A 22,415-nucleotide genomic window follows, 5' to 3' on the forward strand; every position below is an offset into this window, starting at 1 on the left:
TTTATACATCCGTGTTTTGGACCGTATCGGACCCATCCACCTTTTTATTTTATTTTGCTTATAGCATTCAACTTAAATTGTTTACGTGGTGCTGACCATGAGTTATTGCTGTTTTTAGGTCTGACGTAAGCAGCGCATGCGCTGCTCTCGTCATACGAGGCTTCTTGGAATCAATATGATTCCAGAAGCCGTGTCCCAGCTCCGCCTTCTGTTTTGATTTGTGCACGTCGTTTGGCGTCACGAATTATGCCAAAGGCAGTGCAATGATTGCACCAAAGGCATGTCAATCGCTGCTTGTTGCCACCCTGTCTCCTTTTATCCACGCCCAGCTGGATTGGATCTCTTACTGGCGGCAGAAGACAGTGTCTCCTAATTAGCCGCTTCGCACTTTTTTGTTATCATTCGCCTTAGGCAAAGGCAGCGGTTTTTTTTGGTTTTTTTTTTGCATCGCGCTTTCACTTAAAGTGAAAGGGCGATGCAATTATAAACAAGTGGCTGCCTTTGCCAAAGCCGAGAGCTCGTTGTCCATGCACCCCCTGCTCTGCCCACCCATCATACTTATTTTCACAAGCCCCCTACTCACCTCTTCTCCTCTGTACTGCCAGTCTTTCAGCGCTTGAGGTAGCTTCACGGCGCAGCGTCTACGGACATTAACAACAATAAATAAACCCTTTTCGCTCACAGCGAGAACAGCCCCCACAGGAAACGACAGCACAGAGCCCCTCCCAGTACTGCAGCTTCCATCTTGGAAAGGTAGTCTGTGAAACAGCGTTTGAGTCTAATGGGACCGTGCTGGGCGCTACTTTACACAACTGTTGGGTGCTGCAGCAGGGTGATGCATTCTGAGACGTGCACAGCCTCTAGGGGTTTCTGGCTAAAATCCAGACCTCACTAACGTTTTTCCCAGGGTGTGGGATAGTGTGCTTGCTGCGGAGATGCCTGTGTAAGCTGGTCACATGACTGAGTCACCATTAGGGGGCACAGTCCAATATAACTGTCCGTGACACCTTAGCGCGTTAATGCTGCTCTTTGGCGAAGTTGTTACTCATGTGTTCCACTTAACTATCGATCATGTGGACTGGAGCATCAATACTGCACTGTGGTTTGCCAGCAGCCAAACTAACACCCACTGGCTGAAAATACCACGTTTACAGGTAAATGCTTAAGGTACAATTCACAAAGACTCTACATTTAAAAAACAAATAGTATAAGCACTCGGCAAAGACTTCAGCGAAGCGTCCATGGCAGAAATACAGATATCTATCCCGCATACACCATAGTAGAGAGAAGTGCATTTGGGGGATACATGGCATACCATCATGCAAAGGTGTTATTTAGGATAACCTCCTTATTCTCGCAGATGAGACTGTCTGTTACCAATACTGAGGGGGCAGTCACACGACCCAGAATGTGCACCCAGAAGGACACAGGAAACTACAGAACACACGTGCGGAAGTGCAGACGTACTACAGCTGGCGTGAGGGAAATACGCATGAAATACCGGCAGGACAAAATCATTAAGGGGTGCATGGAACCTAGGTAGACTGCAAAATTCATTATGTACATTTATTTGAAGTGGCGTTTAAATCAACACGCACACAACTCAGCGGGTGGTTGTGCCGAGGGTAAATTCTCTTGCTCGTCCCCTGCCAGTTGAGTCTACGCTGCCCCCGCCCTTTCGAGGGCATCCTGTCCACTTACCCACTGTGAGTACAGGGGCGAGACCTGAAGGGTAGACACAGGAACACACTAGAGAAGAGTGCGACACTACAGCCCACACTCACAGACAAGCTGCTTTAACACACCCAACTAGACCAACCTGCAAACCACTCCACTTCGGACAAACACCATGGGTGGTAGTGTCTGGCAAGCCGCGGATACACAGCCCCTCAAACTTCCCGTGGAGGGCCGCCCTGCATACCACACAACGTAAGGCACACACATGCAGAGTTGAGTCTAGCAACACGGGGTAGGGTACAGCAGCACACGCAGGCACTTGCATCTCGCCGCACTATGTAGGAAGGGCTCCCGCAAACAGCGCTACACATAAAACACATACTGACAGGAGCTGAGGAAATGGGTCTCAAGAAATCATCAGCCATACACACAAAAGCATGCACAGCTCACACTCGTCAGTACTCTGTCAACACCCACAAAGTATGTATACACATACACAACCACACGCATTTCAGTAGGTGAGGTGTGGAAACTACAACCGCAGTCCTATACGCTCAATAGAGGGCCTCACAAGCAGTTATACAATCAGTCTCTGAGCATACACCGACCCACCCACAGATTGTGATCTATATATATATATATATCACATTGCAAAGCACAAAGTGCGAAAACATGCTCAAGCTCAAACACACACATACACTTCCCGAGGTGGTGTATCCTGGCCTCCACAGGACCTGCATAAATAAATGCCTAAATGCATAACCACAACCAAATGTATGCAGCCCAACACGCACATCTGGAAAGAGGCAGCTATGTGCACAGGAGTCGTCCACACAATACAGGAATGCACACACCACAGGAATGCGCACTAAAACGACGGCCTGTTTATGATGGCCGTGCACACTCCTGCTCAATGGCACGTTTGCATCTGCCAACAGCTGAAACGTCCTTCGCGTGGCGCATTACAGAGAACACTCGCTGCCCCCTCCCCTGACCAGAGCGCAAGCTACGGGATGTTTCTCCTTTGACACACGCAGCCTCACTGTTATTGCCACGAACCAGATACGGGCCGCAAAGTCCCACTACCTTAAACAACGACCTCTCACTACTGCCGCGACTGAATAGGAGACATCTCAGCCTTCCATCGGCATGGCACTACATTGCACCATGTGCACACACTTCAGTACTGAAATGTGACGGCGATCTGTGCCAGCGGCAACAGGCGTGTGCTCTGCCGGAAGCATCACACTGCTTCACCAGAAAACGGCACAGCTCCGGACAGACTACCAGCAGCATAGGACTGCCTCCAGCGAAATCCCGGTGTCCTGCCGCTAGCAGGCCCCAAGAACCCAAAGGACCTGCCCTGACTTCCCAAACCAAGACTCTGTCTCCCAAGAGCACCGGATTTGCTTCATCCACAGACTCTGGCTCCGGCCAAATCTGCGAGTCTGCCCCCGACGCCCACGGCCCGAGTTCGGGTTCACCACAAGGATATCTTCCCGGCGATCCTGACCTGAGATCTGGTGATCTCTGACCTGCCTCGAATCTCCAATCAACACCTGCAGCACCTTTCTGGAGTATCCCCCCTGACAGTGACCGGAGTTGGTAAAATAAATCAGCTGTCTAAAGACACCCCTGCACCCAACATCCCATGGCCTTGGGTGGCCCAACCGACTGTGTCCCAGCATCCCCAGGCATTTACCTCTCCAACCGGTGGTTACCTCCAGAAGATCTTCGTCATTTGAGCCTGCAGTGTTTGTTGCAACCGGTGACTCCCCATTGAAATCAACAGGGCACCCGACGCCAAAACAGCACCCTGTACACAGCTGCCCCTGTGCCGCTGCAGATGCGCTTTGGGTGCTGACTCAGATCCCCAATTGCCCTGAGCCTAACACCAGGAGCTTTGCTCCCACAACCTTGTGGCCGCCAGCTCATGAGCAGCCACCAACCGGAGGCCCCCTATCCCCCATTGCATAACATTGGGCCTTAGCACTGCAGCTTGCCGCCCTAGTGCCACTGAGGGTGCTTTGAGAGTGCATCCTTGACCCTGGGGGAACCCTGGTTCTAACCCCAGAAACCCAACTCCCACAACCAAGTACTTACCTGTAAACAGAGTGACTCCATTTTCCTCCCATAGAATTGCATTGACTGCTTTTCTTGAAAATTGTTCTTAGTGTGGAGTTTGGTTTATGGAACTCTAAGAAAACTGCAAACCTATACAAACTGCATTACTTACCTTTACTCTAGGAAATGTCCCAGCGTGATATCTAGGCGTATCACACGGAGTAGAAAATGTAATCAAAAGTAATTCAACAGTAGTTTCAACGGTATTCAAAGCATTTACAAACATGTAACAAAGTCATTTTCGTTCAGCTTGCTTGTATCGGTCAACCTGCCTTGAAAAGTACCATTTACACTTTCCTGTGAAAGGCTTGCTTGGTTCTAGGAAATAAATATAACAAAATAATATTTTTATACAAACAAATTGGTCTAAGTTCAGTCTTTGAGTGTGCGACGTCATTTCTTGCCTGTGTGTATACAATAAATGCTTAGCACTACGCTCTGATAAAGACTTACTGCTCGCCCACATAACCACAAATGTGTAAGGTATTCTCTACGTTTACCCCACCTACCTTTGTGGTTCCACTGGACTCTGTGCACACTATACCTTACTTTGGTATAGTATATACTGACCCAGCTTCCTACAGGTGTTTGTTTACCAGTGGAGGGCAAATATGAACCCATTGTTTGTGCAGGCCACACAACTAATGGCCTTTTTCCTTACATTAGCCCACAACCCCTCTCCTGAGAAGGCCTTGGACTGCTCTGCTTTCCTTCCCTGAGGGAGGGAGTCAAGTTCTACAATGGGGCACTCTGTTCCCAGTAAAATGACAATTTAGGACATATTACTTGTTCAGTCAGGACTCTCATCCATCGCAACTAATGACCCAGGTCTTTGCTTTCTGTGTGAATAGTGGCATGGAACTTGTCATATCTTTGGATTAAAGCTTTTTCTCAAGCAACATAAGAACTGTCCTACTGGTAGACTCGAACGAGCATCGTGGGTGAAAAATGCGGAAATTTAAAAGGGAGTCTATCAGTGGGTTTTCTGTACATTTCTGGCCTCAATCTCATTGTCCGCAGTGATCCTTAAGTCCAGAAAAGCTATATGTTGCCTTTTTAAGGTGCTTATAAAATTCAAATGGGGGTTGCAATGATCTAACTTTATGGTGAAGGATATAGCACTATTTTTACCCCTTCCAAAAATATCAAAATATATTTGTAATTTTTTTAAAACTTGGTCAAGCAGTGGTACAGATTGATAGATTAAATAGATGTGTGGTTTAAAAATGGTGCAAATTCGGATTAGCCGTGCTTGGTGCAAAAGTACTCTGTATAGCAGTACCTGTGATCTGTGGATACAGTTGGTTCTCAAAGTGAAAGGGTTTTTGTCACGGCCAGTTTAGCACACTGCCTCATAGTCCACAGAAGCAATTGTGTCTAGAGGTGTTGCTAGTAGAAGATGCTGTATTGCATTCAGAGTCCCTTGTTGTTGGATGCCAGTGTAAAAATACCTTCGGGGGTGGGGGCTGAGGCTGGGTGGTTAAATAGTACATCTTTTGACAGGTTAAGGATGTCTTTAGTGTCTTGCAGGCACTGGAGTTATGTGGCAGGGGAAGGTCAAATTATGTGTTTGAGTTGACTAAATTATGCAACAAAAAAAGCTGAATTATGTGGTGCAATGTGGCAAATATTGTGTTAGTATGACTGCATTAGTTTCTCCTTTTTACACTTGTTAACACTGAAGGCATATGTTGCATCTCATTAGTACCAGTTTAACACCCAAGCATGCAAATAAGTACTAGAAAGATGATCAGTCAAACTTTGCCAAGGGCCTTCCACTGTGAGGCAGCAAGTGTTACTATACTTTTAGTATCGTTTGAAGCGTTTGAGCGAAATATTTTTTTTGTTTTTGTTATAGACCTCAGATTATGGAGCAAATGATACTTGTGTGACAAATGCAGAAAATCCATAATTATGCAAACGCGACCATGGCTGTACAATTGCTTATTTCCAGTGGTATGCACTTGTAGTGAGCGAGGTCATAGCCTTCACAAGTAGTCTTAAAAAAAAAAAATTGTAAATTGATAGGGTTCTAGGATGGACCCTATACCTGATACTGTTGCCTGATGGAAGTGTTCAATTTTTGTAAATTTTGGGTAAAATATAAAATTATGTAGTAAGGTTTTCTGTCTGGTCGAACTCTGCTTATCTGTTTATCCCATTTTATAAGCGACCTTTCAAAACTTTGATCTTGAAATCTAGTCTTATGGTTGGATCACAATATACCTTTTGGTAAATCTGTCCATCAATAAGTGATAGCGAGCATTCTGTTCTGTGGTTGTACCCAAGGAGAACGGTTGCTCCCGTTTTCTGCTGGTTTGATCAATGTTTCTGGGTCCGTCATTAATGATGTTAAAACTTGAATCCCTCTGATGGAAAAGTTGTGAAAAGGACATTTATAGTTCTTTAAGGATGATTCCAAGTCCTTAATCATTGCCTCTTCAAAGGTGCTTAATTCAGGGACAGTCTGATGTGGCGGAAAAATGAAGGTGGGCCTTTTGTTAAGACCCGTGGTGTGCTTCCACCATCTTCAGTCTGTCATTTTCTTGGAGAAAAAAAAGCTAGATGATTAGTGTCCTTCACCCCTGTTTTTCATCAGAAGGCTAACCGGCCTCTTCCGTTTAGGCCTACAGCTTTTAGAAATTAACTCACTGCTGTTCTAGTGAGGAATGTCTTTATCGATGTAATTTTGAGAGTGGCCACTTCGAGATCAGTTTACACCTTTGCTATACATACTGTCCCGATTCTCACTCTCCCTTTGCACCTCCTTAGAACATAGGTCAAGACCAGATTTTGCTGTTATTAGGACTCTGTTTCACTGTAATGTATGAAGCACAGGATCCTGAAACAAAGCAATTTGTCATTTTGACCAGTGAAAAAGGAGGGATTGACATGTAACCTCCTTAGGTTCATGCTTTTTCTGGTTGCCTTGTGCAAAATGGTCTGATTTTGAGTTTACACCCTGGACCAGCTGATTACATTAATCACACTAAATGAATCAAACCTGATTAGGACAAGGGATCCAATACATTCCACAATATGACTGGTCTTAAGCAGTTGAAGACATTTCCTCTGCATGGTATGCTGTAAATGTAGGCCTTTGATCACCACATTTACCTAGGGACTGAAGGTCTACCCCACATCGAACACCACTGCAGGTTTCTTACACTTTACACTGACTTGGGAATTCTAGTATAGCAAAGGTCCATCCTGTTCTCAGAAAATTATAGCAAAGGTGTTCTATGGCTTGCTCCTAGAAATAAATGGTCTGATAGATATGCTGTCAAATGCACTGTAGTAAAGACATTAGAACCCACCCTTTTGTGTTTGCCAGGTTGCGTGGATGCAGTTTAAATATTTGTGCTGATTTGAAACATGAATGGTACATTTTCTTGTACTGTGGAAAACTAATGCTTTATTTTGTCATGTGGCAGATCATTTTCATTTTATTACAAGCACAGAATAAAAATTCCAGGCGTTCCTAAAACAAATTTATGGTCTGGCTTCTTTATCGAAGGCCAGATGTTCTCCTCTGGTCAAACTAGGGTTAGAGGAAAAAGGTAAAAGCATTTAGGTTCTGCACAAGACTGACTTCTCTCCTGCAGTATTAGTGTGACATTAATTTCAATGCTTGGTACGAGGTTGAATGTTTGTTCTGATTGAAGTTGTTGTCAGCCTTTGTGTGGCTGATGTAGACTCCGAAAGCTTTGGCCATTGTAGTTAATACAGTGTTAATCATAGTTAATGTTCACTTTCTACTTTGTTAAACTCGGTCGTCCAGGAAGTTGCATGTAAAACTCGGTTGTACAGGAAGTCGCATGTCAAGATACATGGGCAATACATTTGTAAAATTATGCAGTGTCTTTAGTTTAATTTAAAATCTCAGCTAGCTTTTCAGACTATAGAGTGAGAACCTTACCCGAAAAGGTACTCCATATATAGTCTTATCGATAACTGCTTGTTGTGATAAAGAATGTCATTGGTTATTTGTTTCATAACTGCATATTTATTTCAGAAACAATGAAAATTCCTCACCATTCGAAGACAGTTCACCTGGTAGTAATAAAACCAAAAAGCGGAAAATTGCAGAAACCTCAAATGTCATCACAGAAACTTTACCGTCTGTTGAAGCGGAGCCTGTTGAAATTGAGGTGGAAATTGCTGATGGGGCAATTGAGTTAGAAGATGATGCCATCGATACCTTGGAAGAAGACGCCTCTGCAGAACAGACCATACAATATATACAAAGCACAGGTTCGTCAGATGACTCTGCACTGGCCCTCTTAGCAGATATCACAAGCAAGTATCGGCAAGGAGAAAGAAAAAGACAGTTACAAGAAGAAGATAGCCCTGAAACAGAGCTGACATGCAAACAGGTAGAAGACCTTGAAAATATGGAAGTACAGCTGTCACATGCCAAGAACTTGTTCCATTGTGAGAAATGTAACCGTTCATTTAAATTCTTTTACCATTTTAAGGAACACATGAAGTCACACTCTACTGAGACATTCAAGTGTGACATATGCAATAAAAGGTACGTTCGAGAGATTGCCTGGAAACAGCACCTCACCTGTTACCATCTTGATGAAGATGGAGCCAACAAGAAGCAGAGACCTGGGAAAAAAATACATGTTTGCCAATACTGTGAAAAGCAATTTGACCATTTTGGACATTTTAAAGAGCACCTTCGAAAGCACACAGGTAACCATTTTTATTTCTACATTGATGTGTTTTGTCTCCTGTCTGTTTCGCATGTCCCAATTCTTTCTCTATGCTTTCCAAACCAATCCGCCTGTCTTTTATCAGAATTTAATAATATTATAAGGTTCATGGAATGCATTGTTTTTCCAAATGTGTATTCACCAGTATGCTGTTAAAATCTTTCAACTGGGTATCAAATTGGTGATCCTTTTTTAAAGGTACCAATATGCTGCAAATACTTGAAGTGTTTATTTACAGAGCTCGTCGACTTTGGAAATTGAAAGGAAATGCTTGACAAACTGTTCATTTGCTTGGCCAGAATGTGTTGGTGTGTTTTTTCATGCTTAGTGAGATGAAGGCCTATGGTCTACCTGTTCTGAATCTCAGATTTTACAAATACCGACATTTTTATCTTTCCAAGTTAAAATCCTTAGGAAATGACTTGTGTATTTGAAAGTCATGGTCATGAATGCATCATTTTGTCCATGACCTGAATATTACAACTCTTTATTTGGATTTGTCTGCAAAATCTATCATCAGCCTCCAACACATACACAATGTGGGCTACTCTGGTCATGTTTAGGCTGCAGATTTATGATCCTACATCTGCAAAGATCAGTAAGATCCACTGGCTTGCTATGGGTAGTACTTAACTTGTAAAAGAATGAGTGCGGGTGCCCAGGGCTCTCCTCCGATGCCACAGCCGGTGCAATTGAATGTCAGTGCGCTGAAAACTATGGCTGTGTATTCCTATATCCACCTCATGCTTCTTTAATCCACTTCCAGATACTCCCTACCCGTTTACCGTACTCTTGCAGGTTTCTGCTTTCTCCCTTTGTGACAATTTTTCTGACTTTGTATTTATCAGTCGTTCCGTTTTGTGTGTTTTCCTCCTCTCTTGCTCGTGTGAATGTTTGATGCAAAAAGAAATGAGTGCCCTTGGCCCCCAGCAGTAACCACCGGCTCAAATTGGGGCATAGTCGGGGGGATCCTCTTGAAATCACTATGTATAATACATCAGATTTATTTATGCCTTGTGTCCTCCTATCCACCTCTGTTAAATATGTCCCCTGTGCAAAATTGTCGTGCTCGTGGTTTCATTTTCTACCCAAACCGAATTGGTTAAAATGGGGGTAAGGTTCTTGTGAATTCTGTGCTCTTTCAAAAGAAAACGTAAAAATCAGATGCAAGATTAAGGTGTGGTGACTAATGATACTTATATTCAGTTAAATAGTTGCTGTTTAATTCCTCAGCTTCCTGTGGTCTCTAGAACCAAAAGGCCATTTGTTTTCCCACTGAATGTAGCAGTCAATAAATATCCTTATGGATAGATGTGTTATCTTCTGTTTGACATTCTCCTTTGGTCAGCCTTTGTCATAGCACATAATGAGAAATTATATTTTAAACTCGCAGAAGATACATTCTGTTAAACCTGGGGTTGTGTAGTAAGTGAAAAGATCCTTGTTTTAAGGACAAGAACCCTCACTCACCCAAGGGTGACATGCTTCATCATTGGGCTCCCTCCGCACATCGGGCTGCAAGGTCCCAGAAGTGGGCTACGACTCTCCACCTTGTTTAGTGGGTGGATAGGAGCTGAGTTTTTTTTTTTTAGGCAAAGGGATGCCGCAAAGTGGTTTTGGTGAGTGAGGGGCAGAGTGCAGTGAAAAAAGTGTGTGATGGGTTAAAACTATCTCAAGGGCTCAATGTATTTATTCAGTAGTGTCCTTGGATAGGATTAAAAATAAGAGGACAGGATGTTCAAAACAAATATACCCCCTTAAAGGTCAACATGTTTCTGCCCTTGTGAGACTCCAAGCGGAGTTCATAGGCAAGAAAAATATATATATATATATATATATATATATATATATATATATATATATATATATATATATATATATATATATAATATTTTTCCGTGTAAAGCCCTCCGAAATGATTACCAAGTCCCGAAAGGTCACAGAAAGGCAGCACACCAAACAGCAGATCCAGGTCAGTTTCGAGTTGCTTACTTCATGTTTATTTGCTTTTTTCTCTTCTTAGATTTTCAACATGCAAAGTGCATCAGGTAACAACAGAACGACGTACGCGTTTATATTTATATATATTATCTACTGGCGGTTGCCAGTAGATAGTTATAGTTACAACCTAGTTTCCATAGGAAATCTCAATTCTATTTTGAATAACTTTGGCGCCGGTTGATGAATCCTCGCGAAATTTTCAAAACTAATGGGGCGCTCCGTTCAGCTCCTACCCTGAAAGTCTCGGGGTGATTCGTCAAGCGGGGGCCGAGAAAAAAGGGGGTCCCAAAACGCGTTTTCCCCATGCATTTTTCCATAGGACCTTTAGACACCGCTACAGCCAGAACGGCTGAACAGAATTACTTGAAATTTGGCAAAGAGGTAGTCCTCAGGTCAGGCATGTGCCTTTTGCATATATGGTGTAAATCCGTTCAGTAGTTCCTGAGAAAATCAAAAGTAAAATCTTATACATATCTGGGCGGAGCCTAACCACACATCTCATTGTGAGATCTGATTGGCTGTCAGCACTTCATCCAAGAAGTGTTGGCAGCCATCTTGGGATCAATATACATGATAGCACCTCATTAAAAAGCATTGCAGTTAATAGAATGTTTTAAGACCTTAGTTACATTATAAATCATTTGTTGATGGTACCATTCTCATTTTAGGAATTGTAGTATGTTCTAAGGTGATTTTACCATGTGAAAAAGCCTTCTGCTGGGATATCATGAATCATGTTTGAGAGAACTATTTTCACATGCTTTTCCCACAGAGGTTTGGAAGGTGATCTATAAGCTAAACTGAGAGCATATTTTCTGTAAATTCACATTATCTTTCTCAGTCATGTGAGAATGAAGTCTGACATTCTCAGTAAAACATGTACATCCAACAAGGGCAGAGACTGTCAGTTGATTCCTTTGTGTTCTACTGCAGCTTCCCAGTGTTCCAAAGAACAACTAGAGCGCTAACAGTCTTACTTATGACAAAGGTATGGCACACCTGAAGCCATCTTGATTGGAATAAAGTGGTAACATTTAAAACATTTAATTTAAAAAGGAACAAAATGAGAGGGTTCATTTTGCCATAGAATGTATGATTAGTGCTGCAGAAAGAAAAATTAGGGCACATTTTGAGTGACTTCTCAAATCCTCTTTTATTTCATTAAAGAATTCTGACATGCAGACTGAAACATGCACTTTCAATACCAGCAGCAGACTTCCCTGGTGAGCAGTAGCTTTACTACAGTGATCTAATGAGCAACTAGAGTGCTAACATTCTGAATTTATGGCAAATGTGTGACACATCTGAATGCCTTCTTCATTGAATCAAAGTAAAAAACTGACAGTATGCCTACTGAGGAGACTGCAGTAAATGAGGAAATTAGGAAACTTCATAACAAGTCTCCCAAGATGGCCACCAGAGACAAAAGAGCCCAAATGTAGCACAAATATCACCGAGATGTAGCCCAAGTATAGCCCAATGACAGAAATCCCAGAGTGTTTTAAAGAACAACTACAGCGCTAACAGTCTTACTTATGACAAAAGTATGGCACACCTGCAGACATCTTGATTGGAATAAAGTGGTAACATTTAAAACATTTAATTTGCAAAGGAACAAAATGAGGGGGTTCATTTTGCCATAGAAATTATGACTAGTGCTGCAGAAAGAACACTTGGGGCACATTTTGACTTCTCAAATCCTCTTCTATTTCATTAAAAAGTTCTGACATGCAGACTGAAACATGCACTTTGAATACCAGCAGCAGACTTCCCTGGTGAGCAGTAGCTTTACTACAGTGATCTAATGAGGAACTAGAGTGCTGCCATTCAGAATTTATGGCAAATGTGTCACATCTGAATGCCTTCTTGATGGAACCAAAGTAAACAAGCATTGAAAATGCAGTAGGTCTCGCCCTCGTTTAAGTTAAAGCAATTCTGTTTGTAATTAGGTGGCTTTTTAGCTTTGCTTTTATTAGTGTTTTTCAAAATTTCATGTAAATAAGATGCATATCTGTATATGTATGCATGCATTTATATTTGTATTTATATAGATATGCAGATTATATATATATATATATATATATATATATATATATATATATTACCTACTGGCGGTCGCCAGTAGGTAGTTATAGTTAGGACCCTGTTTCCATAGGAAAACCGCAACATTCTATTTTGAATAACTTTGGCGCCGGTCGACGAATCCTCGCGAAATTTTCACAACTAATGGGGTGCTACCCTCCGCTCCTACCCTGAAAGTCTCGGGGGTCTTCGTCAAGCGGGGGCTGAGATAAAAGGGGGGTCCCAAAACGCGTTTTTCCCATGCATTTTTCCATAGGACCTTTAGACACAGCTACAGCCCGAACGGCTGAACAGAGTTCCTTTAAATTTGGCAGAGAGGTAGTCTACAGGTCAAGGAAGTGCCTTTTGTAGGTCTGGTGTAAATCTGTTCAGTAGTTCCTGAGAAAATAGCATTTAAATCAATATATATATCTGTGGCAGCTTACGGTGCGCTTACCGTACGCGCACGCCGCCGTGCGCGAGCGCGATTCTGATTGGCTGTTAGATCTTAGTAAACATTCGAATCTGTCGAAACCAGGAAGCGGCGGCCGCCATTTTCTCTCTCGCAGTCAGAGAGGGGGTTAAAAAACAAAGGCCAAAAACATGTAAAGGGGCTGTTTAGACAGCTCCTAAGCACCTAGCCATGTTGAGGGAGTCCTCAAAGATCCCCCAAGGCCAAAAACGGAATTTTAATTTTTTAGATAATTTCGCCGATTACGCTTACCGTACGCGTACGGTAAAAATTAATTAAAAAAAAATATATATATCCATACTCTCCCCACCCCATGTGCAAATGGCGCCTGAAGAGCACCATTTGTGCATGGCATATATGACATGTGAAAAATTAAAATGAAATGACACCACATCCACAGCATATGCTCCCACCCCTAATAATCAGATGCTACGTTTATTTTTCACATTATGTTAATGTAGAATGATTATCCATGTATATTATTCAGCTCAGCAGGCTTATGAGACATTGTGTTTAGATCCTTGTAAAACAGCTGACACTTGGATTTTCGGCACTGAGCAATTTTCAGTTTCAACCTGCCAGTGACTGCCTGCATCTAGTCTTTCCATCATGTTTACTAATGGTTGAAGGAGGGGGAGGTAACTATATATTTCCGTGATTTGCTGGTGCCATTCAGATTGATAAAGCCTGCTGCGCAGGCGAAACGCGTCTCTCTTCTCTGTGGGGTCGAGGGCGACTTGAATTGTCATTAAAATCAGCCCCATATCTACAGACCGGTGTGCGTGCTTCTTCTTTGGGGAAGGTGGATTGGTGATTTATTTATATATATATATATTACCTACTGGCGGTCGCCAGTAGGTAGTTATAGTTAGGACCACGTTTCCATAGGAAAACCTCAACATTCTATTTTGAATAACTTTGGCGCCGGTCGACGAATCCTCGCGAATTTCTCAAAATAGGTGGGGCGCTATGCTCCGCTCCTACCCTGAAAGTCTCGGGGGGATTCATCAAGCGGGGGCTGAGATAAAAGGGGGGTCCCAAAATGCGTTTTTCCCATGCATTTTTCCATAGGACCTTTAGAACGAGCTACAGCCCGAATGGCTGAACAGAATTACTCAAAATTTGGCAGAGAGGTAGTCCCTAGGTCAAGGAAGTGCCTTTTGTAGGTTTGGTGTAAATCTGTTCAGTAGATTCTGAGAAAATAGCCTTTAAATCAATATATATATCTGAGCCCGCTTACGGTACGCTTACCGTACGCTTACGGTAAGCGTACGGTGGCGTGCGCGAGCGCGATTCTGATTGGCCCATAGATCTTAGTAAACATTCGAATCGGCCGAAACCAGGAAGCGGCGGCCGCCATTTTGTGTATTTCACTCTGAAAAAAAAGAGTGAAAACAAGGAAAGGGGGCAATGAGGAGAGTTACAGACCCCCTAACATTTGTAAGGGGGTCAAAGAAGGACAGAAAAGTACAATAAAAACATTTATTGATTTTAAAAAAAATCACGGGGTACGCGTACGGTAAGCTTACGGTAAGCGTACGGTAAAAAAAATAAAAATAAATAAATGAAAAGCAGATTTAAGAGTTTAGAAATTAGGGAGCTCTAAAAAGAGCTGTTGTGTTTATGAAGTCATTTTTTTAGTGGTACCTACAAGTAAGTACCGATGCAGAGTCTAAGGTTCAAGAGGAAGACCCTGTTCCCTTCATCATTGAAGTGCACACCATCTCCTCTATAAATGTCTTGCATGTCATAACGCAAGTTGTTGTGGTAAATGGCACCCATACCATAGTCACGGAGGAAAGCAGAAACAGATTTGTTGACGTGCTTTCTTGCTTTGTCAATCTGCGGACAGAAATGATTGGACCAGTTCCATTTTTGCCTTTGGCATATGTTGGAAAACACAAAGGCAGTTTTAGGGAAAAGTGTAAACAGTTGTGCAAAGGTGTCCTTCATAAGCATTTCCAGACCTACCCCAGTCAAAGTGCCTAGGTCATTGCCACCACAGTGCACTATTATGAGGTCAGGGTGTTGGATTTGAATGAAGGATTTTACCAATGGCATCAATTGGTGCCACTTTAACCCTCTCTGACCAATCCATTTAATGTCTACATTTGGCAAAGCAAGGTCTCTCACCATATCTGTTTTCTCTGCATACTTTTCACTCCAGAAGACATAGCTGTGCCCTACAATCCACACTGTGAACATCTTCAAAGGAGAACTGGATGCACTCAGGAGGTGTCTTTCAGTAGAATGGCAATAAGAAAAGAAAGACAGTTTGGAAATGGAGGCATACATATTTTTTACAAATTAAAAAGAACTGATTGGCTGTTTCAAACCATTCCAGAATAAAAACTAGGCTGTATGTGAAAATTAATAGAAGCATGTTTTGTATTGGTACAAAAAAATGTGTAACCAAAGAACAGTACTATGGATTTGCTGTTAGGTTTGAAAAGTCAAGCACTCTTGCTCTGTGGAATTGAAACATTGTGTGTCGAACTTCTGACCTAACTGCACACAGCAGTGTTCCATGAGCTGTTGCTATGGTAGCAGGCAGAAGTCAAGTTGGGGGAAGGGTACTAGGCAGAAGTCAAGTTGGGGGCAGGGTACTTTTGGAAAAGGGTTGGTTTTCAACCAATAGAAATGTGTGATTACATTTAAAAAAAAGGGGGAAGCACTGAGATTTGAAACTTACATGTATATGTGTGGAAAAATAGAGGGAAAGTTTGCCATTATCTGGTTCTGCTGAGAGGAGACAGGTGAACACAACAGAGATCCTGGCTCTGATAATCTGCTGTTTGAGTGTCACATTTCTTTCAGAACTAACTAATTTTAAAGGTGAGTTTACAGTTTGAGAGGGTATGTATGTGGTAACTTAAGAAATGAATAATAGAAATGGGAATTGTTTTTGTTGTAGTTACACATGGTGGTTTCATAATGTGTCAGTCTGTAAAAGTGATTTACATTTGCCCCTGAAAAAATAAAAGAGCAGTAAGTGTGCTTTGAAATTGGCAAAGAAATTTCGTTTTGGCACTAATGTGAAAACATGACTCTGTGTGCATAGAAGAATTATAGACAGAGATTTATTGCGTCTTGCTCTGGTGATTTCACAGTTGCATTAGATGGAAAGGGGGAGCGAATTTTTGGGGGAAGAAGCAGAGGCTTAGCACACACCCATGTCCTTGCCGTGTATAGTCATGCACAGTATGTACAAGCCAGTGGGGTTTTCAGGTTTAAGTCTGTAATGCAAATACATTCAGCATCACTAAGGCTGGTTGCCCTTGGTGGAGTGTAGGCAGTCACAGAGAATGCACATGGTGGTGGTCTGAAAAAAAAACAGCTTGGACACGTGCAATTAAATAAAGCAAAAATAGTGGTTTCATAATGTGTCAGTCTGTAAAAGTGATTTCAAATTGTAAAAAGAGATTTTCACTTGCCCCTGAAAAAATAAAAGAGCAGTAAGTGTGCTTTGAAATTGGCAAAGAAATTTCGTTTTGGCACTAATGTGAAAACATGACTCTGTGTGCATAGAAGAATTATAGACAGAGATTTATTGCGTCTTGCTCTGGTGATTTCACAGTTGCATTAGATGGAAAGGGGGAGCGAATTTTTGGGGGAAGAAGCAGAGGCTTAGCACACACCCATGTCCTTGCCGTGTATAGTCATGCACAGTATGTACAAGCCAGTGGGGTTTTCAGGTTTAAGTCTGTAATGCAAATACATTCAGCATCACTAAGGCTGGTTGCCCTTGGTGGAGTGTAGGCAGTCACAGAGAATGCACATGGTGGTGGTCTGAAAAAAAAACAGCTTGGACACGTGCAATTAAATAAAGCAAAAATAGTGGATTCATAATGTGTCAGTCTGTAAAAGTGATTTCAAATTGTAAAAAGAGATTTTCACTTGCCCCTGAAAAAATAAAAGAGCAGTAAGTGTGCTTTGAAATTGGCAAAGAAATTTCGTTTTGGCACTAATGTGAAAACATGACTCTGTGTGCATAGAAGAATTATAGACAGAGATTTATTGCGTCTTGCTCTGGTGATTTCACAGTTGCATTAGATGGAAAGGGGGAGCGAATTTTTGGGGGAAGAAGCAGAGGCTTAGCACACACCCATGTCCTTGCCGTGTATAGTCATGCACAGTATGTACAAGCCAGTGGGGTTTTCAGGTTTAAGTCTGTAATGCAAATACATTCAGCATCACTAAGGCTGGTTGCCCTTGGTGGAGTGTAGGCAGTCACAGAGAATGCACATGGTGGTGGTCTGAAAAAAAAACAGCTTGGACACGTGCAATTAAATAAAGCAAAAATAGTGGATTCATAATGTGTCAGTCTGTAAAAGTGATTTCAAATTGTAAAAAGATTTTCACTTGCCCCTGAAAAAATAAAAGAGCAGTAAGTGTGCTTTGAAATTGGCAAAGAAATTTCGTTTTGGCACTAATGTGAAAACATGACTCTGTGTGCATAGAAGAATTATAGACAGAGATTTATTGCGTCTTGCTCTGGTGATTTCACAGTTGCATTAGATGGAAAGGGGGAGCGAATTTTTTGGGGAAGAAGCAGAGGCTTAGCACACACCCATGTCCTTGCCGTGTATAGTCATGCACAGTATGTACAAGCCAGTGGGGTTTTCAGGTTTAAGTCTGTAATGCAAATACATTCAGCATCACTAAGGCTGGTTGCCCTTGGTGGAGTGTAGCACTGTGGACATGGGCTTTTTAAAAAATCTGAAAAGTGGTTTCATAATGTGACAGTTTGTAAAAGAGATTTTCACTTGCCCAAAAAAAAGAGCAGTTTGTGTGAATTCAAATTGGCAATGAAATTTCGTTTTGTGACTATTGTGAAAAGAAATTTAGTAATATATTTAAATACAATAACGGATTTTTTTTTTAGTTTTTTTCAGGTATTGCTGAAGAACAGTGAACAAAATTTAAGATGCCTACAAAATCTCGAGTTCAAAAAACGCTAAAAAAAAAACTATATTTGAAGACAACTGGAGGACCAAAGTTAGTAGAAGATGCTGATGTTGGGAAAAAGAAAAAATCTTCTGGTAAGCAAAAAAAACAATTTCTAAACAAAATATTCAAAACAAAGAAAAATGTACAAAATGTCTGTTCTCGGAAAAATGTAACAAAAAATAGAGAACAGCAAAAAATTGAGAATTTAGTTAATGCAAATATACCTTCTGCAATTGAAAAGTTTAACATAAACAGAAAAACAGCATTTAAAGAGATACGTAGAAAAATGTTTCAGAGAAGAGTTATGTCCAATTTGATAAAGGATATAAAGAAATATAAGCAAAAGGCAAAATATTACAAGAGAAAAAAAGAAATTGAAGCCATTGCAGCAAAGGCATTAGAATTAAAAAGGAAACTATTCATTTTAATTTTGAATAGGATGCGTACATTAGATAAAATGGTTAATGTACTGAAATCACAAAGCAAAAGCAAAAGAGTAGTGAACAGAACAAACTTTTGTAAAGTTTTTTTAGGAAAGTGGATGCATAGTTCAAGTAGTGAACCTTTTTTTAATGAAGAGAGCTATTTTCAAAGTAATAGTTTGCTGCATGCAGTTGACACCAGAGGTCGTTCATACGAAGTAAAAAATGGTTGCATAATGGAGAAGGAGATAATGGTTCCAAGAGATGAGGTACAAGTGATGGCAGATGAGGCAATGGGGAGACGTCCTAAAGCCCCAGTGTACACTTGGAATTGTAGTAGTATTTGCACTGTGCGTCAGGAATCTATTGACAGATTTCGAGAGTTTCTAAGAGAATATAGTAAAAAAAGTGTAAAACAAAAGATTAAGGTGCTTCAAAGTCTGGATCCATGCAGAGTGAGAGAGAATACTGGTTTGCAGGGTCATTCTCTTGCTTGTCTATCTAGAAAAGTGTGCAATAGTGTTTTCCATCATTTTAGGATGCTGGCTGTTCATCATACTGAAATGAGAAAGTTTGTGAGACGGTTGTATTTTGCCAAAAGTCCAGCAATAAAGTTAAATGAATTGAATAGGGCTCTGTTCCGAGGAACGGTATCAGATGTAGAGAAGGTTGTTGATGAAATTCAGTTTTGTTACTTTGGTCCTGAACAAAACAGTGCAGAGAAGGACACAGTAAATGAGGCAGAAGTGGAAGAGAATGTAGAACCTTGTGTAAGTAAGACATTTAATGATCACATAACAAAATTTGCAATAATCTCTAATGAAAGACCAAATGTTACTTGTATTTGTTGCCGCAGAACTCATTATAGAAAACAAACTAGGAATGTTGATCTCTACAGAAAGAGTGAAAATGAAGATAATTATAAGTGGATGGATTTTGCCACATATATATTTCTTGAAAATTGTTTTGAATTGGGTGAAGATCAGCGTATTTGTAAATACTGCTACAACAAGTTAGAGGAAAATAGAATGCCGACCAGAGCTGTACATAATAATTTAGAATTGGATGCTATTCCTGCTGAACTTTCTGAATTAAATACATATGAGTCTATACTCATTCAATGTGTTCATCCGTTCCAGACCATAGTACGTATGGAGCCCAAAACTGGTAAATTACCTCCTTCAGATTTACTGAGAGGTTTAAAAGGTAGAGTGGTGTATTTGCCCTTGGATTTGAAAAAAAATATGGAAACTATTGATGCGGATACTTTGGAAACTGAACCATTAATTATTCTGGTTAATGGTGTACCTACAAAGAATAAGAAGATTTGGCAGGAGCTGGTAGATGTGCGGAAAGTACAAAGAGCAAATTTGTATTTGAAAAAAAATAACAAATGGTATGAATCAATTTATATAGAAGAAGAAGAAGAAGAAGAAGATTTACAAGGAGACACAGAAACACCAACTGGACAAATTGAAAAAGTGGACAAGTCAAAGGAAGAAGAAATTTATGAACATTTTAGCATACATCCTCTCCATTCGAAAGAAGTTATGGGAGACAATATTGATCTCTTTCAGATGAAGAAAGCAAAAGGAAATCCCGTGAGTGTATGGGAGGAGAGCTTGGAAGCTCGATGTTTTCCCCAGCTGTTTCCTAAAGGAAAAGGAGGACGATACGATGAACGTCCAGAACAGATTCCAGCTTCAGAGTATCGAACTACAAGACTATATGCTGAAGATCCCAGATTTCGACAAAGTATTCCTTATTTGTTCCATCTTTTATTTGAAAGCGACTTGTCTGCTCTGTCTTATGCAGTAAATCACATTTTAAAAAGTGGAGTACATTTACAAAATGTGTCTGCTAAGGATTTTATGGAGAAAGTGCAGCACCGAGATGATCATTTGGAAACACAACTGATCAATCTGATGGCTTGTCAGCGTGGGACAAATGAATATTGGTACCGACGCCATGGTGAACTAAAATGCATGTTACGCAATTTAGGAACACCAACATGGTTCCTTACCCTAAGCTGTGCCGAGTACGCTTGGGATGATTTACTGGATTTTCTACGAGAGGCCAATTCAAACATTAAAAACATCGAATACAAGACAGCAGGAGAACTGTGCTCATTGGATCCGGTTAATGTTTGCAGATATTTCAATCATAGATTTGAGGCTATGATGTCCTTCATCTGCAATAAAAAAAATCCACCCCTTGGAGAAGTAGTGGATTTCTTTTGGAGAAAAGAGTACCAGGCAAGAGGTGCTCCTCATATTCATATGCTGCTGTGGATCAAGGATGCCCCAAAGTTTGGAACAGATACTGATGAAGCAGTGTTATCTTACATTGAAGAATGTGCTATACCTAAAAGCACAGAAGAGAACAAGTTAAAGGAGCAAGTTCTACGTTTCCAAAGTCATCGGTGTGGAAAATACTGTCGACGGAAATACAAGAGCAAAGAAAAATACTACACTAAATGTCGATTTGGATTTCCTAGACCTGTTCTTACAAATGGAAGAGTCAACAGTTTTATGTCAGCTGTGAGACATACTATCACAAGAAAATCACCTAAGAATACCTACAACCTTAAAAGAAAAGAAGAATCAAAAAATATAAATGACTACAACCCAGTCATTTTATCCATGTGGAACGCTAACATGGATATACAGTATGTTGCTGACCATTCCATTGCTGTTGCTCGATATGTAACGTCTTACATTACGAAATCAGAAAAAACAGAATTGAAGGAAATGTGGGAAGAGATTTCTCACGAGAAGACTGTCAGTAAGAAGCTGTACAGTTTCAGTTTGAAGATGTTATCGCATCGAGAAATTGGATCCTACGAATGTTCAGATAGGTTATCTTCTGCAAGTCTCTACTCGAAGTCAAGAAGAATAATTTGGGCAAGTTTAGGCCTTGCAGCAATGAGAAATCGGGTACTGAAATCTGTTGGAGAAATTGAATATTTGGCTGAGAATGACCCAGAAAGTACAGACATATTGAAAACAAACATGTTGGACACATATTATCCCAAGAGAAGTCATCATCTGGAGAACATGTGTCTCTATGAAGTGTTACAGAACTACATTTATTCACGGAAAGCTGCAGAAGACATCAACAGTGGAAAATATAAAGTTGTTGGTGAAGAAGGATGTTTGGTGAAGCAAACCAAAGGAAGTTTGATAAATCACCGGAAGCTGAGTTGCGACACTACCGACAAGAAAGAATTTTACTACTTGGCTCTTTTACAGTTGTTTAAACCATGGCGTACAGAGGATGAACTACTGGGAGAATTCCAGAGCTATGAAGATTCTTTTAATGCTTGCAAAGACAGCATACAATGCAGTACATTCTCAACTTATCTGCAAATGTTAAATGAAGAAATTGAACAGGAAACTACAATTGCAGCAGAAATAGCTAGAGACAGTTCTCAGGACAGCCAAAGTTCAGGAACACACAGTCAAGATCCCCTAGGACAACCAATCGTTGAAAATGAAGCATCAATAGCCATGAATGAAGTGGAAACGGCTATGAATCAAGCTCAAGAAGAATTTATAGACTTAGAAAATTTGGAAAGACAACTGAATCAAGAGCAGCAACAAATTTATGAAGAGATCAAAAACAAAATTGATCACGGATTTCTACATATCAAAAAAGAGTGCTCATGCACATCATTTCATCCAATCAGGATGTATGTAAGCGGACAAGCTGGCACTGGAAAAAGTTTCCTAATTAAAGTCATCAGAAGCTACCTAAAGCAAAAAACGGATTCTACTTTGTCTTGTGTGGTTACTGCTCCAACTGGGTTAGCAGCATATAACATAAAAGGAATCACCTTACATCGTTTGCTAATGTTACCAGTGGAGCATGAGAACAAAATACAATTCAACAAGCTAACTGGAGAAGCATCCTTGGAAGTTTCACGAGTATTGAAGAAGATGCAAGTTCTCATTATTGATGAGGTGAGCATGGTATCAAACTTAATGC

General features: G+C 40.9%; 1 protein-coding gene across 4 annotated transcripts in view; it reads left to right on the forward strand.

Moving 5' to 3' along the window:
• ZBTB35 (zinc finger and BTB domain containing 35) overlaps window positions 1-22,415 on the forward strand; it is a 164,993-nt gene that overhangs the window by 13,509 nt on the left and 129,069 nt on the right. For 2 of the 4 annotated variants that reach the window (XM_085631206.1, XM_085631208.1), the window contains exons 5-6: window positions 7,817-8,177; window positions 8,280-8,502. In XM_085631206.1, coding sequence (XP_085487332.1) covers window positions 7,817-8,177; window positions 8,280-8,502 — 584 coding nt within the window. Of the gene's footprint in view, window positions 1-7,816; window positions 8,503-22,415 lie in introns of all 4 variants that reach the window. The other 2 variants (XM_085631207.1, XM_085631204.1) reach the window with 1 other exon arrangement.

This window comes from Triturus cristatus, chromosome 2_1 (genome assembly GCF_964204655.1).
Source record: "Triturus cristatus chromosome 2_1, aTriCri1.1, whole genome shotgun sequence".
Classification (NCBI taxonomy): Eukaryota; Metazoa; Chordata; class Amphibia; order Caudata; family Salamandridae; genus Triturus; species Triturus cristatus.